Raw genomic sequence first — 16,527 nt, 5'->3', positions numbered from 1 at the left:
CAAATAGTTTAAAACTGATTTATCACTGTAGGATCTTGCTGCGTAACTAATTACAGCCAGGTGATTTCAAATAGTTCAGTAACTGCACTTCAAACATCTATAACTGGATGCAAGGACTATGGTGGGTAATCTGGGCTGATACTGCAAGTATAGTGCAACAGGATCACCGAGCTGTTGGAAGGGCAGTCCTGAGGGATAGCAGATACGGCCATCTTAATCTCCTGCCCTGTCCTGATGTCTCAACTACTGTCAGTCAAAAACATCATACAGGCCCCTGTTGCCTTTGTGGGAGCTTGCTCTGCATAAATTGACTGCATCATTTTCTACATTGCACCAGTGACTACCTTATCTTCTGTAAAGTGCTTTGGCATGTACTGTGGTGAACTTACTGACCCTCGAGAGGGCACGTGACCTCTTGGGAGTCTTCACTGGCCTTAGGTTCAATGGGTCAGACAGCATCCTGATCAGTCCAGGTGAAGGGTCTCCATTTCCCTCCATGAATGCTGCCTGACCCCCTGACTTTCTCCAGTAGTTTGTTTGTTGTCCCAGATTCCAGCATCTGCAGTCTCTTGTGTCTCACCTTAGATTTAATGCCCATTGGTTGCCTTTCCCTTGAGCTTTGGCAGGTGATTTACAGACACCAAACAGGTGGCTGCAGTGGATGAGAATATCCAGCAGAAATGTATTCACTGTGTAGAAACATTAGCCAATAACACACCTTTACGTCTGCATGACTGAAGGATTATTTAAATCATCACAAGGGGGCAGTCTGCACACACAGTGCTGGAGACATTCCTACCCAGCTACTCACCGCTCCTACCGTTTCATGTCTCTGCATGTGAACACACTCCCTGGTAGGACAGTTGTTGACACAGTGCGGGCAAGCACAGTCTACAATCTCCCATTGCCAGTGAACACAGCAGGATCCGACTGATGTTGGTTGGAAGAGAAGTGTTACCTTGTACACTAACATTCACCTGAATCACTGGGCAGGTGCTAAATGCAAACAATCCCACATCCTCAGGTGTATCACACACCTGGTGTCACCCTCCCCCTGGACTGAAACATACACCAACGTTCCCCACTCAAGTCATGAAGAACAGGAATTTTGATTGAGATGCTGAAAGGTTTTGATAGATTGAATGAGAAACTGCTTCTGGTGGCAGGAGGGTCAGTCACCAGATTATACAGATTTAGGGAGATTGGCAAAGAACCAGAAGGAGAGAGAAGCTCAAGCAATCCCAATGTGTTTTCCATCAGATGCCACAGCTGATTGTCCTTCACACAGCCCCTTCCCCGTCCTCCACAGCTCTTGTTCTCCATTCCCCTCAGCAACACTGGGTGCTGATTCATGGTTCCGAACCGGCTCCCATAGCTTTCTGGTCCCACTTGATGTTGCTTTCCTTAGATCACACTGCCACTGGCTTGTGAGGAGGAAAAGCAGGTGATTTCAGAAGCTGGTGCATCAGACAATACAGATGTGTACAAGTGTGTTACTAATTGGTTATGCTGAAACAAAAGCTGCACAGGATTGCTGGTTCCTTAAGCGGTGGCTCTCAGTCATTCAGCCTGCGGCTCCTCCCTCAGGCACCATTCCACAGGCTGTACTGAACTCCAGCAAGTTGCAAGTTTACAAGCCTTAAATGTGAGTCAGTGGGCATTGTAAATGAGTCAAATTCTGCCTTATCCGGCAGCTGAATACTGAATGCAACTAAGGGAATACTGAATGCCAAGGTATTCAGATGGATTTCCCAACTGATACAGTCCTACCCAGGTCAAGGACAGATGGGCAGGTGGCTCCAAATCCCCACCACTGAGTCATCCATCTCAACATGAAGGTCTTTGCCTTTCTTGCTTTACCATCAATGTTGGAACAGATACAAGGGCCAATAATTCAAGGACACAGAGCTAGGAGAAAAGCACAATAATGCAGCTGATGGAAATCTGAAATAAAGTCAGAAAGTGAGAGATGTACTCAACTAGCCAGGCAGTATTGATGGGGAGAGAAATGCAGTTAATGCTTCAGTTAATGATCTTTTATCAGAACAGAGTTAAGGTATTAGAACCATAGAACCATACAGCACAAAACAGGCCCTTCGGCACACCATGTTGTGTCGTCCATCAAACCACCCTCACACTACCTAACCCCTTCCTCCCGCATATCCCTCTATCTCACATTCCTCCATGTGCCTATCCAACAAGCTCTTGAACCTGTTCAATGTATCTGCCTCCACCACCACCCCAGGCAGTGCATTCCATGCACCAACCACTCTCTGGGTGAAAAACCTCCCCCTGACATCTCCCCTGAACCTCCCACCCATAACCTTAAAGCCATGACCTCTCGTCTTGAGCACTGGTGCCCTGGGAAGGAGGCGCTGACTGTCTACTCTATCTATTCCTCTCAATATTTTATATACCTCTATCATGTCTCCTCTCTTCCTTCTCCTTTCCAGTGAATAAAGCCCTAGCACCTTAAGCCTCTCCTCATATTCCATACGCTCCAATCCAGGCAGCATCCTGGTAAATCTCCTCTGCACCCTCTCCAACACCTCCACATCTTTCCTATAATGTGGCGACCAAAACTGAACACAGTACTCTAAGTGTGGTCTAACTAGAGTTTTGTAAAGCTGCATCATCACTTTGCAGCTCTTAAACACAATCCCACGATTTATGAAAGCTAACATCCCATTGGCCTTCTTAACTGCTCTATCCACCTGTGAGGCAACTTTCAGTGAACTGTGAATATGAACCCCCAGATCCCTCTGCTCCTCTACACTGCCAAGTACCTTGCCATTTACCCTGTACTCTGCCCTGGAGTTTGTCCTTCCAAAGTGTACCACCTCACACTTCTCCGCATTGAACTCCATCTGCCACTTATCAGCCCAGCTCTGCATCCTATCAATATCCCTCTGTAAGTTCCGACAGCCCTCCACACTATCCACAACATCGCCGATCTTAGTGTCATCCGCAAACTTACTAACCCAGCCTTCCACCCCCTCATCTAAGTCATCTATAAATATCACAAAAAGTAGAGGTCCCAGAACTGATCCCTGTGGGACACCACTAGTCACTACCCTCCAATCCGAGGGCACTCCTTCCACCGCAACCCTCTGCTTTCTACAGGCAAGCCAATTCCTAATCCACACAGCCAAGCTTCCCTGGATCCCTCGGCCTCTGACCTTCTGAAGAAGCCTACCATGAGGAACCTTATCAAACGCCTTACTAAAATCCATATAGACCACATCCATCGCACTACCCTCATCAATCTTCCTCGTCACCTCCTCAAAGAACTCTATCAGGCTTGTGAGGCAAGATCTTCCCTTCACAAAGCCATGCTGGCTGTCCCTAATCAGTCCATGATTCTCCAGGTGTTCATAGATCCTATCCCTTAGAATCCTTTCTAACAGCTTACCCACCACAGACGTGAGACTCACCGGTCTGTAATTCCCTGGCCTATCCCTACTACCTTTTTTGAACAAGGGGACAACATTCGCCATCCTCCAATCCTCTGGCACCATCCCCGCGGACAACGAGGACTCAAAGATCCTTACCAGCGGTTCAACAATCTCCTCCCTAGCCTCTCGAAGCAGCCTGGGGAAAATCCCGTCAGGCCCCGGAGATTTATCTGTCTTGATATTATTTAACAACTTCAACACATCCTCTCTCTTGATATCTACAACCTTGAGAACATTATCCTTACCAGCACTCCCTTCTGCATCATCAAGACCCCTCTCGTCAGTGAATACCGAAGAGAAGTACTCATTGAGAACTTCTCCTACTTCCGCTGCCTCCAGGCACATTCTCCCACCCTTGTCTTTAATCGGACCTACCTTTACCCTAGCCATCCTCCTACCCTTCACGTATGTGAAAAAGGCCTTGGGATTTTCCTTAACCCTACCAGCCAACGCCTTTTCACGTCCCCTTCTAGCTCTCCTCAGCCCTTTCTTAAGTTCCTTCCTCGCTACCCTATATTCCTCACAGGCCCTGTCTGAACCTTGCTGCTTATACCTTATGTATGCTACCTTCTTCTACCTAACTAGTCGTTCAACCTCTCTCGTCGCCCACAGCTCCTTCACCCTGCCATTCCTTCTCTGCCTCACCGGGACATATTTATCCCTAACATCCTGCATAAGATCCCTGAACATCGACCACATCTCCATGGTACATTTCCCTTTAAAAAGGACATCCCAATTTACACTCCCAAGTTCTCTCCTTATAGCCTCATAGTTCGCCCTTCCCCAATTAAAAATCCTCTTGTCCTCTCTGCACCTGTCCCTGTCCATGACAATTTTAAAGGTTATGGAGCAATGGTCACTGTTCCCCAAATGCTCACCCACCAATAGATCCTTCAGCTGTCCCGGTTCATTTCCTAAAACTGGATCTAGCATGGCATTCCCTCTAGTTGGCCTGACCACATACTGCGTCAGGAATCCCTCCTGGACACACTTAACAAATTCCGTCCCATCTAAACCTTTGGCACTAAGCAGGTTCCAGTCTATATTTGGGAAGTTGAAGTCTCCCATTATAACAACCCTGTTATTTTTGCTTCTCTCCAAACACTGCCTGCCAATCTGCTCCTTATATTTCTACTGCTACCGGGGAGCCTATAGGATACTCCTAGTAGAGTAACTGCTCCTTTCTTGTTCCTTACTTCCACCCATATGGACTCTAGAGATGATCCTTCTACAACATCCATCCTTTCCACAGCCGTAACAGTGTCCCTGACCAGTATCGCCACCCCTCCTCCTCTTCTCCCCCCTTCCCTATCCCTCTTAAAACACCGAAAACCAGGAATATTCAATATCCACTCCTGCCCTGATGTCAGCCACGTCTCAGTAATAGCCACAATATCATAGTCCCCCATACTTATCCAAGCCCTCAGTTCATCTCCCTTATTCCTGACACTTCTTGCATTTAAGTAAACACACTTCAGTCCATCTACCTTACTACTTTTATAGCCTGTATTCTGCTTCTCCTTCCCCAAAGCCTCTCTACCTGTTTGATCTAACTTTTCCCCATCCCCTTCTTCCTCTGACCTACAGGTCAGATGAAGGATCTAGGGATAGGATGACGAAACTTTTTTCTTTTACAGCGAGTTCTGATCATCTGGAATCTACCATCTGAAAAGACAGTGGAATGAGTCTTAATAGGCATTTTCTAAAGGAAATTGAATAAATATCTGAAGGAGAAACATTTTTTGGGCTATGGGGAAGTAGCAGAGAAATGGGAACATTTGGATTGCTCCTTCAGGTAGCCGGCACAGGCACAAGATGGGCCAGGAGAATCTCCTATGATCCTGGAAATGCCAACTCTGGACCTCTGGTTACGAACGGTCTCCATCACCTTGCTCGTGTCTGGGCAGATTATTGCCCCTGATTATCTTCCTCTGAGGAAAAGTATTCAGATGGGTCTGTTACAGACTCCATAACAGACCCACGTGAATACTTTGGCAGTTGCTGGGATCAGTCAGTGTTTCAGGTTAGTCACTGGTGAATGAGGCAGATCCGGCTGTTATACACCACCATTTCCTGCGTTCCAATGTTCATGATTTGTAAGTGCTGGTTAAGTACGTTTAGAAAATGATCATGTGAATTTCTTGCCATCTGACTGTGCAATTTTTTTTTAATAATGTATTTGGCCCTTGAGAGTTGCCCGATAATGGACAAGCTCGGATGGCCTGCATCAGTGAACGAAGTGAGGAGCACATTCAGACAGGCTGGGGCACCCAATAACTTCCATCTGAGCCACCTACTGATTGTAAACTGAGGCTAACAAAAACACTAAATCATATTCCCAAAAAATTCAGGAGGAATGATAAGGATAACCTGCACACTTCAGTGGTCATGAAGTAATTCTTGACTTACTTTGCGCATTCTTCCAAAGTCTGGCAAAGGCTTTGCTGAAACGAGCAGATTTCCTCCAGGTTCCCTTTCAGTGCTGCAATGTCCGCTGCAGATAACCTGGAAACCAGGGAAAGAAAGTTAGGGCTTGAGAAATCAGTGCAGGAGCAGACCATTTGGCCCCTTACTGATCTTGTGTCTAGTCCCCTTATCCACTATCCACTGTAACTAAAAACCTATCCACCTCACTCTTTAACATGCACAATGACCCAGCATCTACAGCCCTCTGAGAGCTGGGGGCCAAGATTTGACCCACTCCCTGCTCTTAGCCCAGATCCTGCAAATTTCACAACAAAGGTCTGATGGCTCAGTGATTTAAATTTTGCTCTGATTTAATATTTTGAATTGAGCCTACAGGAACGAGCCATTGCAAGATGAGGCAGGCATGAGGCATTACAACAGAGGTGATTCTCAATCGCTTCATGATCTACACTGAGCCAAGATGAAAATCAGTCACACTACTCGCTACACACAGTATCATCATGGATCCTAACATTCAAGATGCAGCATTGTCCTACAACAGTATCTTGCATTTCTGTAGCACCATTAGTACAAGGTGCACTACAGACAGCCTTATGTTTGGCCATGTATGAGGAAATCAAGATGGACACCCATGAGCTTGGTAAATGAGGTTAGGTTTAGGTACACATTAAAGGAAGAACTTGGGGAAAGTCAGGCTGAGAGGAGGTGAGGCATGGGGAGGGAATTCCAGAGCTGATGGGCTCCGGCAGCTGAAAGTACAGCTGCCATTGATGGGTAATTAAAATTAGAGATGATCATGAGGCCAGAATTGAATAGTGAGAGATCTCGGAGGGTTGTAGGACTGAGAGAGATGGAAGTAGGGAGAGATTTGAAGTAAGGGTGAAACCGTTAGGTGAAGTTACAACTAGACCGCGGGCCTGTGCAGTTCAGTGGGCACTGATGTGTTGGGTGACCGAGGCTCGGCATGAGCTAGAGTACTAACTTGTCATTAGCCTGCAGTGATCGCAGGTACGTGCTGAGCAACACCTGCAGCTCCTTTGCATAATCACGTTCATTGTCCAAAATATTCTGAATAACCTTTGGGAAGAAAAGAATATTTACCACATGTTAATCCAGTAAGACAAGCACAGTGTAAAGATCTGCATAGATTTCATTATGTTTTGAGTTACTCATCAGTATTTATTTTTAAATTAAAGGATTCTGTTACATTTTAATTAATCAGCACATCCAAACAAAGTGAAGTTTTATCAACACACCGTGGTTGTACAAGCTTTTGGAAAGAGCTACCCAATTAATCCCGTGTCCTATCCTTTCCATATCACCCTGAAAACGCTTTTTCCTCTGCTCAAAATTAAGCATTATTTTTAATGTCTGGAAACACAAGTAGTAGAAACCATTCTGCACTGCACGTGAACCAGTTATCGGACACATGCCTCAAGCTACTTGGAAGTGACTCTGCAGATTCACAGGATTTGCTGTGACAGAAATTACAGCCCTAAGAGGAAGACATTTTACCCCATGCACCTGTGAGGATATTGCTGCTCCACTGCTGTGTGTCCTATGATCAGAATACACTTCTTGCTGTTTAACACCACCAATTATTTTAATTCAATGGCTACAAGAGCAGGCCAGAGACTGGGTATCCTTTGGCAGGTGACTAACCTCATATACCCCAGCACCCTTCCATGAGAAGTATGGAATAGTCTCCATTTGTCTGAATGAGTGCAGCCCCAACAACATTTACAAAACTGGACACCATCCAGGGCAATGCAGCCCACCTGATTGGCACTCCAAACATTGATCCCCTCCACCACGAGTGCACAGTGGGTACAGTGTATCCCATCTACAAAATGTACTGTAGTTCCATAGTGAGGTAACCCCCACAGAACCTCCCAAACCCACATCCTCTACCATCAATAAGACATGTGTAGCAGGCACATTCAAGTTACACCTTCAAGTTACACACCATCCTGACATGGAAACATCACTATTCCTTCATTTCCACTGGATCTAAATGCTGGAACTCTCTACACAACAGCATTGTAAGAACACCTTCCCACAAGGTCTGCAGCAGTTTAAGAGGGCAGCTCACCACCACCTTCACATGGACAGCCAGGGATGAGCAATAAATGCCGACCTTGCCAGCAACTCTCCCACCCCAGAAAACAAAGTAAAAATTACAAAGGAGTGAAGTCTCTCATCTGGTGCAAGTAAAGACGTACTTAAGAGTACCATTAGCTATGTTACTGCTGATCATGCAAGGATGTCTGTCAACAGTTTTTGTTTGCTCTATGAAGCTAGCAGGACAGACTACTAAACCTCTGCAGTGGCCAGCAGTCTTCTCCTGGCTCCTGTGACCAGTTTGGCACCAGTGAGGCTAAGGTTGCAAGGAAAAGGCAGAGTTACCTCTGTCCAACTACAGAACAGAGCTACACAGATGTGTGTACACAAGGCAGGTGAGGAAGGAGGCTTTATTTGAAACATTTGACATTTTGGTGAAGAATATCAGATATCAGGATCTGTAAAAATATGTACAGAATGAAACACATTCTCTTGATGGTTAACAGGGTACACCACTGTGCTGATGATATCACTAGATTGTTATTATGAGCTCAAACTTGGATCAGAATTTAGATTAAATACACTGGTCTGGATAAGAGTGATGGTGAAACTATCAGACTGTGGTGACTTCTACCTGGCCTGGCCACATTTGGTTCTACACCAGCAGCAAAGGGGTTAACTTTTCAATGCCCTCTGAGGTGCCACAATAGCACCATTGACAACACTTGTCATCATTTTGCTGATGATCGAATCTCACTGGGCAGCAATTAGCCAAGTTAGATTGTCCTGCTCTTGTAGACAGGATTTTCCACATAGAGGTGTGGCTAGTTCTGGAGTACACATCTTGTACCACAGCTGAAATGTGGTCCAGTTTGACAGCTTTTTCTGCACCTAGTGCTCTCTGGGGAAATTCCCGTAACATTACTATGGCCACTTTGAATAGGAAAACAAGTAGATAAAGAAACTAAGTCAAACTTGACACATTCCAAAGCAATCTTTGACCAAAGATGCACTTTCCAGGTGTAACAACTGCTATAATGTGAAAACAAGGCAGCCAAGGTACACACAGCAAGATCCCACAAACAGTAACATGATAAGATCGGATCTTTATTAGTCACATGTATGTCGAAACATACAGTGAAATGCATTTTTTGTGTAGTGTTCTGGGGGCAGCCCACAAGTGTCACCACGCTTCTGGCGCCAACATAGCATGCCCACAACTTCCTAACCTATATGTCTTTGGAACGTGGAGGAAACCAGAGCACCCAGAGGAAACCCACGCAGACACGGGGAGAACGTACAAACTCCTTACAGACAGCGGCGGGAATTGAACCCGGGTCGCTGCCGCTGTAAAGCATTACACTAACCACTACACTACTGTGCCTGCTTTTGGCTTTGGCTTTGGGACAAATATTGGGCAAGGCATGAGCAATAGCTCACCTGTCCGTCTATGAATAGTGCTGTGGAATCGTTTACATTTATTTTACAAAGCAAAGCAGCTCTTGGCTTAATTTGCATTCACTTTGCATATCCAATACCACAACATGGTGGGATGTGGACTGCTCACAGAACTTGCCCTCAAGATATTTAGTGAAAAAACATTGCATGAAAACCGAAAACTGTAATACACTGTGTTAAATCTGCTCATGTCTGTTAATTAGCCAATGGAGAGAAGATTCAGAATGCACTTCCTGAACAATTTAATGGACCGTTTACCAACAACCATCCCATGACAATGACGTCATGTTTCCCAATTCCATTCCAAGAATGTCAGTTTCTTTTCAGTACCAGCACGGCTCAATGGGTAGCTCTCTCCTTACCAGATCTGAAGCCCCACGTCAGAGACTTCAGCCAATAGGCTAACACTCTGAGTGACTGCCGTACTGACAGGTGTCATCTTTCGGATGGACATTAAATTGAAGCCCTGTCTGGTCTTACAGGTGGCATAAAAGATTCCAAGGTACTATCAGTTGATAAATAAATGAAATATACCATAATCTTATCTCTGAAATCACTGCCTAAAAATAAATGATCATTTATTTGAGTTTGGGATCTTGCTATGGGCTGCCTGCTACTTGTCAGTGGTGACCATATTTTGCTAGCTGCACAGCATTCTTGAACACCCAAGGATGTAAATGGCACAAATGAAATACAAGGCTGCAGTGAAAAAGGAAGGTTATATTGAGGGTGTTGCCCACTTGCCCCCTCTTGCCCTGTGGTAGAGAGATTCTAATACTGGACCAGCGGCTATATCGTACATCAATTACAATTCTGTAGAAAGCAAGGCTAAGGGGAACTCTACATAAAACATATGCCATCAGACGTTAAGAATGCTCCTGCTGAGAAAGCTGTGTCAAGACCCTGCAGCTAAAAAGGCAAAGGGAGGGGAATGAGAGGGCTTTGATGCAGAATCTGAGAGTGGGATGAGAATCAAATTGTGAGAGCCCTGGGGCTTTTTTTGACAGATGAAGAGCCCATTGTAATTCATAAAAAAAAGCAAATGGTGCCAGTTAAAATAGTTCAGTTCAGTTGTCCTGATTTCAAACAAGACATTTTGTAAACAGATTATAAGCAACATTATGTCATGTGCAGAGTCATACCAGTCTAAATAGAACAAATGAAGAAGGCACTTACCAAACTGTAATAATTCTTGGTAACAGAAGGTGTCTCAAATCCTTTGAGGGACTTGGGGGAAAGTGGCTTATCTGCAAATGAGTAATATGTTTGCTAAGTTATTTAGTGATCAGATCACATCTGAAGCACCCTGAGCAACTATGGTCAACACATCAGGCAGAGATTCTTATAAGCTGGAACAGGAATCGGGAATCAACACTGCCGATGCTCCCGATAGACAACATTCTCCAGAAGTGTGTCGCAGGGCAGTCCTGTGTTGGAAGCCTACAGAACCGAAAGCAAATGACCGCCCTGGTTCAGGAACTGGCTGAGCAGCAGGAGACAGGGCTGGAGAATAGCAGGGCCTCTAACTGGGGGGGGTTCCCACATCGATTTGCATCAGGTTGTCAATTATCCTTCATATTTATTAACAACTCAAAAGACAAGACAGAAAGCCTTATATTCCAGATTGCTGGCGACACAAAGGTAGGTACAGAACAAAACTGAGGATAGAACAAGAAAACTACAAAGATGTATTTCTTATTATTATGAAAAAGTTGAAGTAAATGGAACTTAAAATATAACGTCAATAAATTTTAGGCCTAAAAAGTGATGAATGAAGACCATTTTCTAAATGATAAGATAGCAAAAGTGGAGGGCAGTGGCTGGTCTTAAAGTTTAGGGTCCATAGGCATAGGCCATTAAAATCTCATTGTCAGGTAAAGAAAATAAACAGCTTGCAGAATACTGGCCATTATTTCTCAAGGAGTGGAGCACAGTGGAGGGACTTATTCCACCGTAGCTATTCAAACCCTGATTAGACTGGACCTGACGTACCACAAGCTATTCTTGACCAGGCACCTTCAGGCGGCATATTGGCCATGCAGATTGCATCTGATTAATGTTTTATAAAATTGCAACATAACTTTCCTGCTCTTGTATGAAAGTCAGTATCCCATACGCCTCCTTAACCACCTGTGTTGCCACCATCAAGGTTCTTTGGACTTGCACGCCAAGATACCTCTGTTCCTCCCTAGGACCTTCACATTCATGGCGTACGTCTCGCCTCATTAATACTCCCAAAATGCATCACCTCACATTTAACAGGATTAAACTCCATCCATCATTTCTCAGCCCATTTCACCAACACATCATTAGCCTAAGACTATCCTCCATGCTGTCATTAACTCCACCAATCAAAGTTGGCTGTGGTTGATTAGGAGAAGATAGTGCAAGGTCTGACAGTGGACAGGAGATGCTTAGCATTTAAAGTAATAATGCACTGTTGCAAAAAAAAAATCCCTTTATCAATCAATTGTCTTTCATCAATCGAGGAATTGAGTTTAGGAGCCGAGAGGTATTGTTGCAGCTATATAGGTCCCTGGTCAGACCCCACTTGGAGTATTGTGCTCAGTTCTGGTCGCCTCACTACAGGAAGGATGTGGAAGCCATAGAGAGGGTGCAGAGGAGATTTACAAGGATGCTGTCTGGAATGCGGAGCATGCCTTATGAAAGCAGGCTGAGGGAACTCGGCCTTTTCTCCTTGGAGAGACGGAGGATGAGGTGGGACCTGATAGAGGTGTATAAGATGATGAGAGGCATTGATCAGGTAGATAGTCAGAGGCTTTTCCCCAGGGCTGAAATGGTGGCCACAAGAGGACATAGGTTTAAGGTGCTGGGGAGCAGATATAGAGGAGATGTCAGGGGGAAGTTTTTTACTCAGAGAGTGGTGAGTGCGTGGAATGGGCTGCCGGCAACGGTGGTGGAGGCGGATACGATAGGGTCTTTCAAGAGACTGTTGGATAGGTACATGGAGCTGAATAAAATAGAGGGCTATGGGTAAGCCTAGTAATTTCTAGGGTAGGGACATGTTCAGCACAGCTTTGTGGGCCGAAGGGCCTGAATTGTGCTGTTGTTTTTCTATGTTTCTATGTTTCTATAAAAATTCAATCCTGTGGCCAACAAGAGAGAATAAAGATATATTAATTCAAAAGAGACATATAAAGTTGTGAGGTCTATCCGAGAAAAAGCAAGGGAGGAGATTGCTGGGACCCTGACAGAGATTCTTGTAACTTTGTTAACCACTGGTGAGGTACTGGAAGACTGCAGGGTAGCTAATTTTGTGCCTTTAGTTGGGGAATTCCAAGATGGTGAGCCTTATATCAATGGTGAAAAAGTTAGTGGAAGGCATGTATTGATTAGGGGTAGTCAGCACGGCTTTGTGCGTGGGAAATCAGGTCTCACAAATCTAGTTGAGTTTTTTTTTGGAGAGGTGACCATGAGGAGTGATGAGGGCAGGGCGATGTATGTTGTCTACCTCGACTTTAGCAAGGCCTCTGATAAAGGCCCCACATGATGAGCTGGTCCAGAAGGTTAGTACATGGGGTCCAGGCTGAGTAATCCAATTGAATGCAAAATTGTCTGGGGGTGGTAGGAAGCAGAGGGTGGCAGTGGAAGGTTAATTATAAAATTGTTGGCCTGTGACCAGAAGTGTGCCGCAGGGATTAACGCTGGGTCCCCTGTTGTTTGTCATCAATATTAATGATATGGATTAGGTGGCATGGTTAGTAAGCTTGTGTATGACACTAAAATTGAAGGTGGTTGTTGAAGGTTACAACAGGGTCTAGGTCGACTGGAAAGGTAGGCAAAAAAATGGCAGATGAAATTTAATTCAGACAAGTGCAAAGTGATGCATTTTGGGAGGTTAAATCAGGCCCTGGGGAATGTTGTTGAACAGTGAGAACCTGGGCGTGTACTTAGTTCCCTGAAAGTGACAACACAGATAGACAGGGTGGTGAAGATGGCATCTGGCACACTTGCCTTCATTGGCCAAGGCACTGAGTACAAGAGTTGGGACGTCATGTTACAGGTGTACAAAACGTAGGTCAGACCACATTTGAAGTATTGCGTACAGTTCAGGTCACCACACTACTGGTAAGATACGATTAAACTAGAGAGGATGCAGAAAAGATTCACCAGGATGTTGCCTGGTTTGGAGGGTTTGAGTTACAAGGAGAGAGTGGATAGGCTGGGACTGTTTTCCCTAGAGCAAAGGAGGCTGAGAGGTGACATGAAAGACGATATAGAATTATGGGAAGCATAGTTAGGGTAGGTAGCCAGAGTCTGTTTCCCATCTTTTCCAAACTAGAGCGCATAGGTTTAGGTGCGAGAGAGGAAGTTTAAAGGGCATCTGAGGGATAAATTTTTCACAAAAAGAGTAGTTGGTATCTGGAATGACCTGCCAGAGGTGGTGGAGGCAGGAACAGTAACAACATTTAAGAAGAATCTGGATCTGCAGAGGGATCTAGGGGAGCAAATCCACAGCTCCCTGAAAGTGGCAACACAAGTGGATAGGGTGGTAAAGAAAGCCTTCATTGGTCAGGGGGTTGAGTATAAAAGTCAGAAAGTCACGTTGCAGCTGTATAAAACTTTGGTCAGGCCACATGTGGAGTATTGCGTGCAGTTCTGGTTGCCCCATTATGGGATGGATGTGGAGGCTTTGGAGACGGTGCAGAAGAGGCTCACCATGATGTTCCCTGGATTAGAGAGCATGAGCTAGAAGGAGAATTTAGACAAACTTGGATTTTTTTCTCTGGCCCATCAGAGATTGGGGGGGGGTGGGGGGGGGGGGGGACATGATAGAAGTTCATAAAATTATTTGAAGTAGATCGTCAGAGTCTTTATCCCAGGGTGGAAATGTCAAATACGAGGGGGCATAGATTTAAGGTGAGGGCGGAAAGTTTAAAGGAGATTTACATTTTGTTTTACACAGAGTGGTAGGTATCTGGAAGACGCTGCCAGTGGAAGCAGACACAATAGCAACATTTGAGAGGCATTTAGACAGGCACGTGAACAGGCAGGGGATGGAGGGATGCAGACCACACGCAACCAGGTGTGCGGTTTAAATTAGCATCATGGTCAGCACAGACATTGTAGGCTGAAGGGCCTGTTTCAGTGCTATACAACTCCATGACTCTATGACTAAGGAGCAGCTGGAAGCATCTTAGAATTCAGCACAAGACCATCACGGAACTGACAGAGAAGAGCTGGACAGAGTATGCAAAGAATGGCAAGAAACATAAACACTGACTGAAAGAGCTTTTTGAGCTACAAAGAAAAGATTGCCTGGGTCCCTTACAGACAGAGACAGGGCAATTTGTATTGGGGAATAAGGAAATGGACAATTTCTCAGAAGAAACCACACAAAACCTGTCAGATATATAAAAGAATCAAGGGTTTAGTGAGAATGAGGAAGTACACATTAGTCTAAAACAAGTACTAGATAAGTTGCTCAGCTGGAAAGCTGATAAACTCAAAGGATCTGATGATCTACATCCCAGAGGTTTGAAAGGGCTGGCTTCAGAGGGGGTGGATGTTCTGGCCATGATCTTCCAAACTTTCAGAGATTCAAGACTTGTTCCCATGGATTGGAGAATGTCAAATGTGACCCTGCTGTGTAAGAAAGGAGGGAAAGAGAAGACAGGAAGCTACTGACTCACTTGCCTAACAAATACTGGGATTTATAATGAAGGATATAATAACTAGGAACCTGAGGGGCAACTTCTTCACCCAGAGGGTGGTCAGTATATAGAATGAGCTGCCAGAAGTGGTTTAGGCTGGTACATTAACAACATTTAAAAGACACTTGGACAGGCATATAGATAGTAAAGATTTATAGGGATACAGGCCAAATGCAGGTAAATGAGACTAGCTTAGATGGGCATCTTGGTTGGCATGGACTATTTGGGCCAAAGGGCTTGTTTCCGTGATGTATGATTCTACGACTCTAACTGACTTCACAGCGTATTAAAGTGGATAAATTCCCAAGGCCTGCCTCGTGCATCATAGGACTTTGTGAAGATTACTGCTTCATTGTTAGCCATTGGTGAAGTTCCCAAAGACTGGAAGGTGGCTAATGTTGGTCCGTTGTATAAGTATAGCAAGGACAAGCCAGGGAACTACAAGACTGTCAGCCTGACGTCAGTAGTGGGGAAGTTACTGGAGGGAATTCTGAGGAACAGGATCTACCAGCATTTGGATAGGCAGAGTCTAATTAAGAGGAGTCAGTGTGGCTTTGTATGTGGAAAGTTGTGCTTGATGAACACTTTAGAGTTTTTTTGGAAGAGGTAACCAAAAAGGTAGACGAGGGTAGGGCAGTGGATGTTGTCTATTTGGACTTTAGCAAGGCCTTCAGCAAGGTCTCGCATGGGAGGCTGGTCTGGAAGGTTAGGTCCCATGAAATCCAGGGACAGCTAGTTAGGTGGATTCAAAATTGGCTTGGAGGTGAGAAGGAGAGGGGGGTGTTTGAAGGTTGTTTCTCAGAATGGAGACCGGTGACTAGTGGTGTGCCGCAGGGGTCGGTGTTGGGACCCTTGTTATTCATTATTTACATAAATGATTTGGATGTGAATGTACAAGGCTTAGAACACAGAGCATTACATCACAGTACAGGCCCTTTGGCCCATGATGTTGTGCCAACATTTTATCCTGCTCTGATATCTATCTAACCCTTCCCTCCCACATAGCCCGTAATAACCTTGGATATATCCTGTCCGGCCCCAGTGACTTATCTATCCTAATGTTTTTCAGAAGTTCCAACACATCCTCTTTCTTCATGTTGACATGCCCTAGCGTATCAGCCTGTTGTTAGCCATCCTCACTAACGTCAAGGTCTCTCTCTCTGGTGAATACTGAAGCAAAGTATTCATTAAGGACCTCCCCTACCTCTTCCGATTCCAGGCACGTTTCCTCTTTTACCCCTGATCGGTCCTACACACACTCTAGTCATCCTCCTGTTCTTCACATATGTGTAGAACGCCTTGGGGTTTTCCTTAATCCTACTCGCCAAGGCCTTCTCATGCCCCCTTTGAGCTCTCCGAAGTCCATTCTTAAGCTCCCTTCTGGCTACGTTGTAACTTTCCATAGCCCTGTCTGATCCATGCTATCTAAACCTTAGGCAAGCTTCTTTCTT

General features: G+C 45.1%; 1 protein-coding gene across 3 annotated transcripts in view; it reads right to left on the bottom strand.

Moving 5' to 3' along the window:
- arhgef6 (Rac/Cdc42 guanine nucleotide exchange factor (GEF) 6) overlaps positions 1-16,527 on the bottom strand; it is a 141,562-nt gene that overhangs the window by 56,763 nt on the left and 68,272 nt on the right. For all 3 annotated transcript variants that reach the window (XM_052022159.1, XM_052022161.1, XM_052022160.1), the window contains exons 6-8: positions 10,578-10,648; positions 6,865-6,959; positions 5,865-5,960 (exon numbers count right to left, since the gene is read on the bottom strand). In XM_052022159.1, coding sequence (XP_051878119.1) covers positions 5,865-5,960; positions 6,865-6,959; positions 10,578-10,648 — 262 coding nt within the window. The remainder of the gene's footprint in view (positions 1-5,864; positions 5,961-6,864; positions 6,960-10,577; positions 10,649-16,527) is intronic.

The sequence above is a fragment of the Pristis pectinata genome, chromosome 8 (assembly GCF_009764475.1).
Source record: "Pristis pectinata isolate sPriPec2 chromosome 8, sPriPec2.1.pri, whole genome shotgun sequence".
NCBI classification, from domain to species: Eukaryota; Metazoa; Chordata; class Chondrichthyes; order Rhinopristiformes; family Pristidae; genus Pristis; species Pristis pectinata.
This window is presented reverse-complemented; position numbering and strand designations above follow the sequence as displayed.